We start from the raw sequence: 16141 nt of genomic DNA on the forward strand, positions 1-16141 counted from the left end.
GAGGGTAAAGCAACCCCCACTCTCCCCCGTGTGCGCGCGACCCACTCCCCCGTGTGCGCGCGACCCACTCCCCGTGTGCGCGCGACCCACTCCCCGTGTGCGCGCGACCCACTCCCCCGTGTGCGCGCGACCCACTCCCCCGTGTGCGCGCGACCCCTCCCCCGTTGTGCGCGCGACCCACTCCCCCGTGTGCGCGCGACCCACTCCCCGTGTGCGCGCGACCCACTCCCCCGGTGCGCGCGACCCACTCCCCCGTGTGCGCGCGACCCACTCCCCCGTGTGCGCGCGACCCACTCCCCCGTGTGCGCGCGACACACTCCCACCGTGTGCGCGCGGACCCACTCCCCCGTGTGCGCGTGACCCACTCCCCCGTGTCGTGCGCGACCCACTCCCCGTGTGTGCGTGACCCACTCCCCCGTGTGTGCGCGACCCACTCCCCCGTGTGCGCGACCCACTCCCCCGTGTGCGCGACCCACTCCCCCGTGTGTGCGCGACCCACTCCCCCGAGTGTGCGCGACCCACTCCCCCGTGTGTGCGCGACCCACTCCCCCGTGTGTGCGCGACCCACTCCCCTTGTGTGCGCGACCCACTCCCCCGTGTGTGCGCGACCCACTCCCCCGTGTGTGCGCGACCCACTCCCCCGTGTGTGCGCGACCCACTCCCCCGTGTGTGTGCGACCCACTCTCCCCCCATGTGTGACCCATTCCCGTCGGTGCAGTGTGCGTGATGTGTGCATGATGTGTCGCGATGTGGGAGGGTGGGGGCGGTGAGGGAGAGGGATTTGAGCTTCTTGGTCACATTTTACATGATATTTAATAACACATTTCAAACTGTATTTCCCATGTGCACGCACATGCATTCACATGTTATCAGAAGTAAATAAATTATGTAGATTACATCATTTGTGGATCTGACAAATTGCAAGTAACTATTTTGTAAAACTGAATGTGCAGGTGCAGCATCTGACTCAATATGTCCAAATGTCACACACGTCCATGCCCGTGGGATTCCCACGGGTGACCCCACTAGAATATATATATATATATAATTATATATATATATATATATATATATATTAGGCCGATGCTGTGTCTGTCTGTCAGTCCCTCCCTGAAACATGGAAATGCCAGAAGAGCCTCCCTCGAAGAGCCTACCGTCGCTTTTCTGATGGACCAATTAGTCGTCACGTCCCTTGCCCTTCTCATGCTTGTCTCACACACAATGACAGGCTTTGAAAGGCCACTCTATTTTGTGAAGGGGAGGAAGGTTCGTAGGCTTGAGGAAGGAGGTGGACAAATTTACCCGTGCGAAGGATGCTTTAACCACAGGGTTGCCCAGGGAAAAAACTAAATTGTAATACCTCTGCCACAACCACCAGGTGGCACTACACGGAACACTTTCACATAGAGAATTTACTCCCTCCCCCTTTTCAACCCCACGCCCCCGCCCCCCCCACGCACCACCTGCCCCACCCCACTCTCCCTATACCTCAGCATGTGGGAGTGGCCACATAACCTATGTTACACCTCGCACAAAGTTGTATTTTACCCCATATTTGGAGTTTGTAACTCAAAATATTTGGCCGTGCATAGGAACAAAGCCATGGAGAGAGAGAGAGAGAGAGAGAGAGAGAGAGAGAGAGAGAGAGAGAGAGAGAGAGAGAGAGGGAGGGAGTGAGAGGGAGAGAGAGAGAGAGAGAGAGAGGGAGGGAGAGGAAGAGAGAGGACAGAGAGGAAGAGAGAGGGGAGAGAGAGGGAGAGATGAGAGAGAGAGGGAGAGAGAGGGAGAGAGAGGGAGAGAGAGGGAGAGAGAGGGAGAGAGGGAGAGAGAGAGAGAGGGAGAGAGAGGGAGAGAGAGGGTGAGAGAGAGAGGTCGAGAGAGAGGAGAGGGAGAGAGAGGAGAGAGAGGGAGAGAGAGAGGGAGAGGGAGAGAGAGAGAGAGACAGAGAGAGAGAGAGAGAGAGAGATAATGATGTTTATATACAGAGTAAAGTTGCTTTACATTAATCCAAACCAACTGGAATTTGTTTTTCAATCAGACAAATTTTTTAACCGAGTTCTGTGTCGGCAACATACTGCTGCCTCGATCACATGCAGAATTTTTTGTTTTACTTTGCTATTAAGAAATAGATAACCTCCTATTTTGAGCTCTTTCAACCAGCACAAGAATAAAAGGCTTCCTTTTTTATATCGTGTATTTTATTAACCACGGGATTCTGCTAGTCCAGATATATAAGACTACAAAGCTAGATGGGATCGAAATTATTATAACTGAACACCTCAGCATCAGAGAAAATTGTAAAAACTTCAACATGTGGAGAAAAAAAAAATTGGCCATGTAATGATTGCTGTAGTTACCCTTATGGAATTTGATCACAGGCTCTGCATGAATGCGAACAAGCTGCAAGCAGGAACGATAGCCTTGCAATAGTTGAGCGAAGAGTCGTAGGAATGTAGCCCGGACTTCCTTGTCCTGCATGATAAAGTGAAATGTAAGGAGAAGGAAGAGGAGGAAGAAGAGGTGGGAGATGGGGAAAAGGGAGGAAATGGGGAAGGGGAGAGGAAGAGGAGCAGGGGAGAGGAAGAGGAGCAGGGGGAGAGAAGAGGAGCAGGAGGAGACGTGGAAGAAAGAAAAATAATGAAAGTGAGGAGCGGTTGGTGAGTGACAAAAGCATGCAAACACACACACGTGCAACGCATATGTATGCACGACACACACACACACACACACACACACACACACACACACACACACACACACACACACACACACACACACACACGGCAAACACACACGCATCGCATCACACACGCATCGCATCACACACGCACAATATCACACATCGCACATATCACACAAAACACAACACGATGTGAATGAGGTCGAACCAAACCTGCGCCCACTGTACTTCAGCAGAAACTAGTATGACCGACAACTAATGAAGCTGGAGTTACATTGCTATTCAGGAGCAGAGACCCAACCAGCTAGCTCTTGCCAAGGCAGACATTACTTATCAACGGTTTTGAATTGAGTGCTTGCTTGAGTGCTTAAAGAAACTTGGCGAGCGCTCTCCAAAAAAACTTGGTAACCGAACACACCCCACACTTGCTTACTCCAAGCTGCTTCAACTGGTTCACAGCGACACAGAAGACGAGGACTTTGTGGGATTTACGGAAGACGATTTACCGATATCTTAAATAGCTTTGGAATTAGATATAAATGTGTCGGTAAAATATGTGAAAAAACAAAAATTAAAGATGTTACAATTAAACTTGCAAAAAACTGCCTCTTTTTGTATCTCCTTGATCATTTAACTTGGTCCCCTGTGGTTGTCATGTGCCACATGGTGAAATACCCCATATAACCTGCAAATGGATATACTCCGCAGTTCGAATTTTTGGAACCAATTTAACGTGTAGCCAACGCATCATTTGCGTGAAAATACGGTAATTGAAATTTGGTTAAAAAAAAAAAAAAATCGAAAAATTAACAATTAAATAAAGGAAAAAATATTCTACAAAACGCAGACACCACACACACCAAGACTAAGCAATAATGCTCCCCCTCCCAGAATTATAACTATCAGGCAGAAAGCTAATGGCATTGGAGTTTTTGGGCCTCAATGGTTTAATTTGTCTGGAATTTCCTTTATGTTGGAAAACCATCAAATGCACTCTGACAGCAATTTGTTTCGTAATCAAGTAAGACAAGCAACATGCAAATCACAGGAGGTATGCCGTCTCGTAGTGCAACTTTACTGCACAGTAATGTTTGCTCTCACTCGGCAAACACAACCACTGCTACAGTCGCTGATGGGTTGCAAAGGTTAAAAATATGATGGGTTAAAAATAAAATGTCTTGCAGACCGGACTTTTCACCTTGAAATACTTTCACACTCTTTGGGGTGGGGGGGAGGGGGGAGAAGAAAATTTGGTTGACATTCAGGTGAAGCATGGCAAAGGCATCAACATACGTATCCTGAAATGGTTACATACCCAGCCAAAATATATTTTTCAAAAGTACAAAGTTGTGACTATATTAATGGGGAAATGTGCACAGTAGTGTGGGGGACTACCTTAGAATTCAGGATATCAAAAAGGTTAAGTTTAATTCATCTCTGTACTTTGGTGTTAGAGAATAAAGATCCATGTAAACATTGGACTACACTTGTACAAATGGTTCATTCAGGGTCCAAGTGAGCAGAGATCACATCGAGCAATGGAATTTTTTTAATACTTTAACCATCACAGGAGTATTTATGGCCTGGACTTTTCCCAAGCGATGCCACAACTGCAGACACCTACGCATGCACACCGCTAAATGCAATGCTTCAGACAGTAATTAAGCAGAAAGGAAAACTAATGTAATAAATCAACACGTCTGTCTAAAGGAATGTATTGCTCAGGAAAACGTCAGGCTTTTGTTTTTGCTTTTGGGGATGCCAATGAATTGGCAGAGTATGTCGTGGGGCATTAAACCCAGGAAAAAAAATGACCAAGTAGCAAGTCATGGTGCATAAAATACTAATCCAATGTATTTCACTGGAATAAAACATTTAAAAAACGGAGCTACAGGGTGCCTCAAAAAATGTCAACACTTATATGGGACTATATATCTCAGAAGTGTTAACATTTTTTGAAGCACCCTGTATTTCACTGGAAGTCCCTAGTATTGGTGTTCCAAACGCAATGCCAATATATTTACCAAAGAATAAACACTAAAATGTGTCAGGCACATGGTTTTCCCTGAGCAGCAAAATAACTAGGACATGCAAAGAAATTTCAGCAATTCAAACTCTAAAGTCAGCATCCACCATAAACTGCTGTTTTATAATATATATACATATATACGTTTATATAATTCATAATATATAAACGTGTGAGCTGCTTCTGCATTTGCGCCTCGCATATTCGCCGTAAATAATATATATATATTTTTTACAAATCAGGACTGGTCTCCTATATCCACTGCCGCTGATGTTAATTCAGCTTGGGAATTTTTTTTTTTTACAGAAACCTGCTCTCTCTTATGCACATATTCATCCCATCTCTTCAATTATCTTAACCATCCTCCCGTTCTTGGTACTCTGAATCCCGTAGTGAGGCAGTTGTTTTGAAACAACTTGCATTCTCCTCCTGGAAGGCAAATCCAACTGACTACAACCTCGGATCATTCCACAAAGCTCGCAGCAAGTGCATCTATTCTCTGGAGGGCCAAAAAACAACATCTGTCCAATCTCAAGAATGAGCTTTCAAACTTGTCTCCCTCTTCGAAAACCTAGTTGTGCCTCGTCAACGTGATGCCTTGTCAAGACGTGCACCCTCTGCCCTCTCCGTGCTTTGTCTTCCTCAGGTATCTGCAGGACGCAAGCGATCCACCAGCATCCCCCTCCTAGTGAAACTGCCTAAATCCAGAGCCATTGCTCACCACTCACTTATTCCTTTTTTCCCCACCTGTGGAACCACCTTCCACACTCTCTTCAATCTCTCAATCGGTCGTATCAAATCTTGATAGATAGTAGGTTGTAGACAGCAACCGCTCAGGGTAGTACTCCAGTCCTGACTTAAGAGTGTCAACGTGGTGCCCGGAAACATCTTGCACTCTCCGTGTCAGGATTCCTGGTGTTCCTTTCTGTCTCACTCAAATTATAATAGCTTTAATCTCTTTCTCGCAAACAAACACCATACACTTTTCTTCTCTATTATTGCAGGCCTAGCCTCGATGAGGGCCGTGCCTGGAGCCTCCAACATTTAAAAAAAAAAAAATCTCATTCTTTCCTCCAGGTCTTCAAGACAGCTGTTCACCACCATCTCAAGCCATCTCCCATCCAAATCATGATCTTTTCTCCACCTGTTAAACCACTCCCAAACATTTTGCTTATTGATTAGTCTTGTCTACCCTCTGTGTTCTCCCTAACCTTCATAGTTACCTGCATCGTTTATTTGTCTGTCTCCGTCTATTTTCTCCCTCCACCCTGCTGTTGGCGTTTCCCTTCTCTCCTGTTGTTCCCTTTGTTATGTTGTGTCATGATTTGGTCTGTCATAGCTCTTCCACGAGCCTAAACCATATCGTAAAAAAAAAAGTAAATTTTTTTTTAACCCATTCAACCAATGCACTTGCACTTTGAACCCGGATATTGACGGTGCATTGGCTGCATTTAGCATGTTTAGTTTCTCTCAAAAGATATACCCCTATTAAATGCAGCTCTATAAAATAAAGCAGGTGATGCAATATGAAATGTATATTCTCCAAGATGTAATTTAAATAGTACATCGTTAAACAATAATAAACATCAAAAGAAACAACCAGCTACTCAAGTCTCAAGGTGCCAAAAGTGCTTCCGGTAATCCGGTATCGAAATTGTAAATCCGTTTGACTTAGCTTTGTCTGTGCGTGAAGTTAAGCACTCAAGGCAACATCATGGTCAAAGATCGAGAAGATGAGCGTACTCGGTGTGTGTCGTTTTGGCATCGAGGACAAGGACAAGCAGATCATCTTGTTCTTCTCTCCTCTCACCATTCTTGTTGTACCAAACGAAGCGGGGAAAGACTGAATGAATGAATGATCGTTTTAAGGCCATTTTCCGCGCTGGAGCGGGGGTTAGCCTTGCGGGCCCCATGACAATCATGGTTCCCTGTTTGAGGCAATGTTTTTATGGCCGGATGCCCTTCCTGACGCCAACCCTCAGTCGCCTCTTACGACACGACACGCAGGGATACGGTGTACCTATTCCAAATCGGGGTACACACGGGGATCATTCATCCCAGCAAGCTGGTACTCAATTTGCCGACCTCGGAAGGATGACGGGCTGAGTCAACCCCCCCTGGCGTTAATTCAGCGATCGACCGGGATTCGAACCCAGGATCCCAGGATCCCAAGCCGGCACCCTAACCGCTAAGCCAACACCAGGCTTGAAGCGGGAAAGACTGTCGTATTTTTTTATTTATCACATTTTTGTCATGACATGGGATTGCTTAGCAGTTATCATTCGCGAAATTCCACATCAAAGGCGTTATTTGCCCCCGTTGGACTTAGTCCGAAACGGGGGATTATGGATTTGGTCTCATCCTTCCATCCGCAACCATATCTCGGAGATGTATGGATCGATTTTGTTCATAATTGGCACAAATACAATACATGAGAGTATACATATGCAGAAATTTTTGTTTTATCATCCGACCAAAGATGGTAGACTGCCAGCCTTTAACTCCGTACAACAAAATTACTAAAACCACGGCGGAGGCTAATAATACATTTATTTTATATAGCGCTTTTCAAGAAGCCCAAAGGCGCTTTGACAGAGTACAAAAAACAAGTGCAAAAAGACAAAAATCAATAGGTAAATAATCAAAGCAAAAGGAAGGAGAAGGAGAAGAGATAGTCAGGGGTTAAATGCTGTGGGTTAAATGTTGAATGCAGTGTTGAACAGGTGGGTCTTGAGTGATGTTTTGAATGTGGTGAGTGAGGAGGAGTCTCTGATGGTGTGAGGTAGTGAGTTCCAGAGGGTGGGAGCAGCGATGGAGAAGGCCCTGTCCCCCCAGGATCTGAATTTGGTCCGGATGGGGGGGGGGGGGGGGGGGTCAGGAGGTTGGTACCAGCAGAGTGGAGGTTGCGGGTGGGAGTGTGTCTGGACCTGGAGAGGAGGTCAGTCAGGTAGGATGGGGCCAGGTTATGGAGGGCTTTGTAGGGCAAGAGGAGGATATTGTACTGGATTCTCTGGGGGATGGGGAGCCAGTGAAGCTTATAAAGGACGGGGGTGATGTGGTCACGGGTCCGGGAATGGGTAAGTCGACGGGCAGCGGAGTTCTGAATGTATTGGAGTTTATTGGTGATTATTGAGGGTGAACCATAGAGGAGGCTGTTGCAGTAGTCCAGACGGGAGGTGATGAAGGCGTGGATGAGGGTTTCTGCAGCCGTGGAGGAGAGGGATGGACGGAGACGGGCGATGTTTTTCAGGTGAAAGAAGGCTGTCTTTGTGATCTGTTTAGTGTATTTGTCGAAGGAGAGGGTTTGGTCAAAGATGATGCCAGATTCTGGATGTGAGGGGAGGTGGACACTGGGAAACCGTCGATGTTGAGGGCAAAGTTATGGGTGGATTTGGTGAGCGTTTTTGAGCCAATGATGATTATTTCAGATTTATCATAGTTAAGTTTGAGGAAGTTGATTTGAAGCCAGGATTTTGTTTCAGTGATGCAGTTTGTCAGGATAGAGTGGGTGACGGTGGAGATGGACTTGGTGGAGATGAAAAGCTGGATGTCATCGGCGAAGCAGTGGAATTGGAGACCATGACGGCGGATTAAGTGACAAAGGGGGGACAAGTACAGGATGAACAGAAGGGCGCCAAGAACTGAACCATGGGGGACACCTTGTATTGGGGGAGGGGAGCAGTGGGGGATTTGCAGTTATTGATGGAGATGAACTGGTGTCTGTCAGAGAGGTATGATTTGATCCAAGAGAGGGCAGTGCCAGTAATGTTAAAGGTGGTTTCAAGTCGGGTGAGGAGGATGGTGTGATTGATGGTGTCAAAGGCGGTGCTGAGGTCGAGGAGGATGAGAATGTTGAGGTTGCCGGCGTCAGAGGAGAGGAGAAGGTCGTTGGTGATTTTGAGGAGAGCAGTTTCAGTACTGTGGTTGGAGCGGAATCTGGATTGGAATGTTTCATACAGGTTATTGGCAGAGAGGTGATGTTTGAGTTGAGTGGCTACAGCACGTTCCAAAACTTTTGACAGAAAGGGTAGGTTGGAGATGGGTCTGAAGTTGTTTATGGTGTCAGGGTTTAGTCCAGGTTTTTTCAGAATGGGGGTAACAGCAGCAATTTTGAGGGATGGTGGGACGATGCCTGTAGACAGGGAGGAGTTTATTGTTGCAGTGATAAGTGGAGAGAGAGCAGGAAGGGAGGCCTTGACAAAGCTGGAGGGGATGGGGTCAAGAGTGCAGGTGGCAGTTTTCATTCCTATGAGGAGTTCAGAGAGGTCGGTAGGGGAGACTGGGGAGAACTGAGACTGGGGTTGGCAGGATAAGGGCGGGCAGGTGGTTTGAGGGGGAGCAGGTGCGGTGGTGGTTAAGCTGTTGTAGATGTTGTCAATTTTGCTTTCGAAGAATGAAAGGAAGGAGATGCAGATTTCTACTGTGAATGACTGGGTGGTGGTGTTCAGGGGGCTGAGGAGTTTGTTTATTGTAGAGAAGAGTGCTTTTGGGTTTCCAGAGCCAGAGTGGATAATTTGAGAGTAGTAGGCAGAGCGGGCGCGGGAGAGGGCATCTTTGTAGTGCTGTAGGTGGTCCTTGTAGGCTTGGGAGTGAATTGTGAGCCCTGTTTTATTGCGGAGTCTTTCAAGTTGGCGAGCACGAGTTTTCATCAGGCGGAGTTCAGGGGTAAACCAGGGAGCAGAATGGGTGAAAGAAACCGATTTGGTTTTTATAGGCGCAAGCTGGTCAAGGCAGGAGGAGAGAGCGTGGTTGTAGTAGTCAGTGAGGTCAGAAGGGGTGTGGAGGTCAACGAAGGGAGAAGTGGACATTTATTCAGAGAGGGTGGATGAGAATGAGGTAGGTGAAAGAGCATTTAGCTTATGGAAGTTGATAGTGCGATAATGCCTTGGTGCTGGGGTGGGGATGTTGATGGTCATAGTGATGGCTACGTGGTCAGAGAGGGTGCGGTCGGAGCCAGAGAGATGGTGCAAAATTAATCCAGTAGAGCAGACAAGGTCCAGAATGTGCCCACGGTTATGGGTAGGAAAGTTGACATGTTGAGTGAGGTTAAAGCAGGTGAGTAAATCAGTGAAGTCAGTGGTTATTGTGGAGTCAGTGGAGTCCATGTGGATATTGAAATCACCGAGGAGGAGGATTGAGGGGGAGAGGGAACATAGCTGGGTCAGAAAGTAGGAGAAGTCAGACAGGAATGATGGGTGTGGTTTGGGAGGGCGGTAGACGACAGCCATGACTGACTGCGTGTGACCAGAGAGTTTAAAAGCCAGGTGTTCAAATGATGGAGCAGATGAGATGGAGATGAGGCTGGTCTTGATGCCCTGTCGGTGTATTATGGCAATTCCACCACCACGGCCCTCCGAGCGTGGTTTATTGATGTATGAATATCCATTGGGTGTAGTGAGGTTGAGTGAGAAGTAGTCCAGAGGTTGTTGCCAGGTTTCAGTGAGACAGAGAAAGTCCAGTTTAATATCCAGAATGTAGTCATTCAGGATGAGGCTTTTGTTGTTGAGGGACCGGGTATTGAACAGGGTGAGCTTCATGTTTGTTTGTACAGTGGGGATGAACTCAGGTGATTTAGCCAGGGTTTGCAGACAGGAGGTGCGATCGTGTGCGTTGCTGTGACCAGGTGCGCTGGGACGATGAGTGGGAGTGCGCTGAGCCGACCAGAGTACGGGAATGAAGTGACCTGTTTGTAAGTAAACAAACTTACGACCAGAGCCTCTATGAATATATCTGGGTCATCGCAGGAGTCCATGGTATTTGATTGCAGAGATGCATGATGGGGTGGAGTAAGTGTTGAGCAGAAGTAGCCTTGCAGCGGAGTACCTTCGAGCCATGTCAGGCAGGAGCAAAGGGGACGAGGACAAGGCCAAGGTCGAGGAGGACGAGTAGGCTTTGCCAGTGGAAGCGGCTTGCCAGAAGCGGCGAGCAAGACAGTAAAGGCCGAAGCGGCAGATGAGGCGCAGGACAGTTCGGGAGCGGGCCTGAGGCAACGGTGGAAGAGCCGGGCAGGCGAAGCCAGGAGCAGAGCCGGGACCGAGCAGAGAGCAGACCAACGGCCAAAAAGCCGCCACGACCACCAGAAAAGCAGACTATGTACAATGACCCAGTCGGAGAAGCGGCGAACAAGTAACGCCAGCGTCCTCTCCAGACCGGACCGGAAGCGGACCGGAAGCCAATTTTATGTCGTCAATTTTATAATGACATTTTATGTCATTTTCTTCTTGTTTTAAATGCCTGAAGATAACCAAAAATGACTTTCTTCACAAATGTCCCAATTATAATTAATCAGCATGCTTGGTGTATTCTGTTAGCATGCAACTTGATCGGTGTGTTTAGTTAGCAAGCAGCTTGCTTGCTTGCCAAGCCAGACGTACCGATCAACTGCTTTGCAAACTGCTCGTCCAATTGCTCAGCAAACGGAGCAGAGCGATTTCGTCCAGGAAAATGAGGTTTGACTTTAAACAAATTGCAACAGAATTATGAAATAAAGCATATGAACACACACACGACTCTATGACGATTCAGTTTGTTATTTATGGGGATTGCTATTGTATGCCACATGGTTCTCAAAGCGCTTAATACATTACTTGCATGATCATGCTATTTGCATGATAATCATGATATGAGGTCCATTATCGTGATATAGGTTTTTCCATTATTGCCCAGGCCTAATATATATGCTTGAGTTAATGCTCCTCAAAATTGCGACAATCCATAACAATAAAAGGTAGTGTGTGTGTGTGTGTGTGTGTGTGTGTGTGTGTGTGTGTGTGTGTGTGTGTGTGTGTGTGTGTGTGTGTGTGTGTGTGTGTGTGTGAGTGTTTGTGTTGAACGCGTGAGCGTGCGCACGTGTGTGCGCGCGCCTTTATTGAATTCCCACAAAGATAAAAAATCTCTTCACCTGAACAGAATTTCAAAATTTCAACTCCAGAATTGACCTCACCAGTAGTTTTGACGTTTTAAAAAAGTGTTAATTTGTCTAATTCGGACATTGTGGGACACCCCAGCATCTCAACAGTATTGTTGGAGTGCTTAAGCTGCTTGGCGAACACTCTACAAGCTGCTTGGCGATGGAACACCCCTACTCCCTCCCCAGATTGAGCCTATTTTATTTATTTCCTTACATCAAAAAGTAAAAAGTCCATATATCGACAAACGAATGCCACCCTTGCCCCGAACCCCTCCTTCCCGTGCCTTGGGTGGTTCCTCGCCTGTGTTGTGTGTTGGGCTATTATATTTTCTCCCTTTTTGTGCGATCTGCTTTAATTATACGACCTATCACTTCCACACAAATATACACATGTAAAAATAACGTCCATCAACCTTGTGTTGGCTCTGGCATGTTGGTTCGAGCTGTGAATTTCAAACTCGATGATAAACTTTTCATTCTCACTCGGAAAACATGACAGAGAAACGATCTGCTTCTGATAATTATGATTCTTCAAACACGAAAATCATTACAGAGAAACTCAGCTATTATTCTTCTTCCTCCAGAGAAACAGCGTGAACATTGGCAACATATACTGGCCAGATCTTCAAACGATAACTATTTGAGAAGGGGTGGGGGGACGGGGCAAGAGAGCTGGTGAGGTGGGGGGCAGCAGGGTATATTTTAAATGGCAAGTTGAGATTTATTTAAGAAGCGAGTTAAGGCGATGCCAATTTGTGTTTATATAAAACGGTGAGTTGAGGCAAGGCCGGTGGGTAAAGGGATCTTAAAGGGTTTTTGGGTCTTTAGGATCTTCCAGGTCTAAAGGGTGTTTGGGGTCTAAAGGGTCTTCAAAGTCTTAAATATCTTAAGGGTCTTCGGGGTGTTTTGTGTCTTTGAGGTCTTAAAAAGTCTTCAGGATCTTAAGAGTATTCTGGGTCTTAAAGGCCTTAAAGGGTCTTCATGGGTCTGAGGGATCTTTGGGGTCGGTATTTGAGGTTTTAAATGGTCTTAGGGGTGTTGGGGGTCTTCAAGTGTTTTAATGGTGTTATGGGTCTTTGGAGTATTCAGGATCTTCAGGGGTCAAATCTCCCAAGCATGTAAAAGGTCTTCTCTCAAGCACGTAATCTAATCCCTCAAGCATTTAAAAAGCATGTAAAATAAGTATTAGGGGTCCTTATAGGCTGAGGTGGTGCATGAAAATACCCTCAGCACAATCCCCCGATCAGACTTGATCTGTGTGCCAAATTTGGAGGTTGTTGGCCCAGCGGTACTTGCAAAAAGCCCCACCTCTCACTACCCTCCTTTCCCCACCCTCATTCCTCTCCTCTCCGTTCACCACCCCTCACTCCTCTTTTCTCACTCTCCTCTCCCACCTTACTCTTCTCTTCTCTTCCCTCACTCCTCTCCCTCCTAACTCTGCCCACCCCCCACCCCCCAACTCATTCCCCTCACTCCTCTCTCCCCCTCACTCTCCTCTCCCCTCACTCTCCTCTTCCTCTCCCTCCTCCCCTCCCTTAATATTTCTGTAATAAAGCAACTCTGCGTTGCCGTTGCCAACCAACGCCGAGTATTTTTGCTAGTAATAAATAAATCCAGATGCATATTGAAGGAAAACTAAATTTTCTTGATATAAATGGGGTTATGGAACTCCAGGGCATTCATCTGAATGCCAGAGTGGGTCATTCATCATACTGATTAAAATGGAAGCTTTTTCACAATTTTAAAACGTGTCTCAATCCATGTTGTTGAAAATAAAGGCCAAAATTATCAGGAAATGATGTGTTCTCTTTTGGTGTTTTCATGATTATTCAAGCTGCATAATCTGCTTATTTGTACAATCTGAAACCAACTGCCCTTGCTAACATATTTAGCTTTAACCAGTGATTGAACATCACATTATGAACAACTTGCTTTGGGTGATCCATAGCAACTTGGAGGTGCTCCAGGCTGCAAGAGTAATCCTTCAACAATGTCATGTTAATATGACTGTAATTGCCAAGAGGCAGCCTGTTTTGCGTTGATGGCAATGTACTTTCCTAATAACGCTGCAATGTGAGGTTTCAATACAAAATAATGCGACTCGTACATAAATGAAAAGAGCAGGACAAGGATAAAAGACAATATATTTCTAAATTCATTGGAACAGCAATTGACAATGGTGAAATTGACAATGCAAACTGGAATTGAATGGGAGTGCTCAGATGTGAGCACCAAACGGGCTGATCCAAATTCATCAATTTGCAAAATGTCTCAACGCAATGACCTGTGTTATTAATTTATAAAACATATAACTTCATTTGTAAGTCTTTCACAAATATCGGAAAGACGAAGGTGAGGGCAAGTGGTAAAGCATGTGGTGAGGTGGAAAGAACTGGGAAGTGGCTGTATGCTGTGTGCAGAAAGGGTGGCGGAGTGAACTCCATTCAATGTACAATGTGCGCTAAGTGGGTTCATCAGAAATGTAGTGGTCTGAGAGGATCATTAGCGAGTGTGGCAGCTGCATTCAAGTGTAAGGTGTGCACAGAGGGAGCTGCAGATGGCTGAAATGTTGAGTTGAATCATGGAGACGGCGTGAAGCTGGAAGGTGTGAAAACATTTTGCTACCTAGGAGACATGCTGAATGGAGAAGATGGATCAGACTCGGCGACGGTTGCTAGAGTGAGATGTGCATGAAAGAAGTTTCGGGAACTGAGTGGCCGTGCTGATGAGGAGGGGAGTGTCGTTGAAGCTGAAGGGAAAGGTGTATGCTGCATGTGTGAGAAGTGTTATGCTTTCTGGGAGCGAGAGATGGGTAATGAACACAGAGCAGCAATGAAGGCTGGAAAGGGTGGAAATGCAAATGGTTCGGTGGATGTGTGGAATATCATTGAGAGAGAGGAAGACAAATGATGAATTGTGAAAGATGATGGGAATAGAGCCTGTGATGGATGCTGTGTAGAGAAACAGGTTGAGATGGTTTGGTCATGTGTTGAGGAAGGATGAAAGTGACTGGTTGAGAAGAGTGATGGAAATGAATGTAGGAGAGAGTAGAGGACCGGGAAGACCGAGAAAGACTTGGCTAAAGGTGGTGGAAAAAGAAATGCGGGCAAGGGGGTTAACAAGGGGAGATGCAGAAAATAGGGCAAAATGGAGAAGATTGTCATGGGGCCCGCAAGGCTAACCCCCGCTGTAGCAGGGAAAATGGCCTTAAAATGCCTGTTGTTGTTGTTGTGAGTCTTTCACACTGTAAATAAAAAACAGTTTCACTGTCGAATTAGAGATACCAGATGGTATTTTTTGGTGAGCCGTTTTGAGAATTGTGATTGAATGGCTGCAGAATGTTATTCGTTTGATTAAATGTATTCCTTAATACGATGGAACACGTAATAAAAATCAAGCTTTGACAACATGCACATTTGCATGCAAGCACACAAGTGGGTCCTTACTTCCTTTTGAGCAGGATGGTTTGCATGCATGAATGTGCAGGTGAAAATCATTAGACATCTGCGAACACAAAACGATCGCCAAGGTTAAACCCGACCGTGGGAGGTGTACCCTTGGCGATTGCCTGCGACTTATCCTTTGCCAGCAATCCAATGATGGCCATATTTTGTTGGGACTACAATATGACCTTGACCTTCCACATTTAGGGATAGGGTGTAGATTAAGAAAATGTATCCCCATCTACAGTTTATCCATAAAGCTCAACACCATGAAAATTGGAGGAAAGTTATTCAAGTTATGATCAAGAGTATTTTTTATTAATAAGGACACGATCCGAAAAAAGTAGGTCAAGGACACAAATCAAACATCAAGTGCACAACTTCAGTGCAGATACACTATTATGTTGCAAAAACGTCTTGGAAGGCCAAGAGGGCATTGAGATTCCGCATTGGTAAAATTGAGCAATGACAAAAAAAAGTGGGGTTTTTTTTTTTTCCAGACCATTTGACCTTTAATTTTAACTCGGAGGGGAATGATGTAAACTAAGTGTAAGTGCATCTTGCTCTCGGCTATCTGGAGAGGGTGATTTAGTTCAGATCAGATAAACTTCAGTCGAGTTATGGTAAAACTAGAGCAATGCGACTGTCGCCAATATGCCTCCGCATCGTCCCACAACGGGTATATGCCATCGTTCACTGTCCTAAAAATAAACAAGTTTAATTTAAATCCCTTCAGTTGTTTTCAAGTATCACATTTTCACCAGCCATGACAGATTTCACATCGATCGGTTAAGCAGTTTCAGAGAAGGGATTTATATAAAATATCGGCTTTCAAGCTAATGTGGCTGCCACACCACGTGACATATGACCTTAAAAATGTACACTCTGCATATGTATGGGTAGGGAATAAAGTTTGTGAAGTTTCGTGTTTATCGGATAAGGTTCATTTTTCTATCCAAGATGGCAGCCAAACCACGTTACCTACGACATCGTCATTTTCAAACGATATGTAACAAAGGTTTTAGATGATATTTGTAAAATTTAGCATCGATAGGGTAAGCGGTTTCAGAGATATAATTATT

At 45.9% G+C, this 16141-nt stretch overlaps 1 protein-coding gene across 1 annotated transcript in view; it reads right to left on the reverse strand.

The window, feature by feature from the left end:
• Positions 1 to 2067: 2067 nt before the first annotated feature.
• The window catches only part of LOC144889363 (myotubularin-related protein 13-like), a 32395-nt gene continuing 18321 nt past the window's right edge, over positions 2068 to 16141 (reverse strand). The window contains exon 8 of the mRNA XM_078769561.1: positions 2068 to 2472. Within this exon, the coding sequence (XP_078625687.1) occupies positions 2185 to 2472 (288 nt within the window). The 3' untranslated portion in view covers positions 2068 to 2184. The remainder of the gene's footprint in view (positions 2473 to 16141) is intronic.

This window comes from Myxine glutinosa, unplaced genomic scaffold (genome assembly GCF_964187855.1).
Source record: "Myxine glutinosa unplaced genomic scaffold, kmMyxGlut1.1 SCAFFOLD_3106, whole genome shotgun sequence".
Taxonomy (NCBI): domain Eukaryota; kingdom Metazoa; phylum Chordata; class Myxini; order Myxiniformes; family Myxinidae; genus Myxine; species Myxine glutinosa.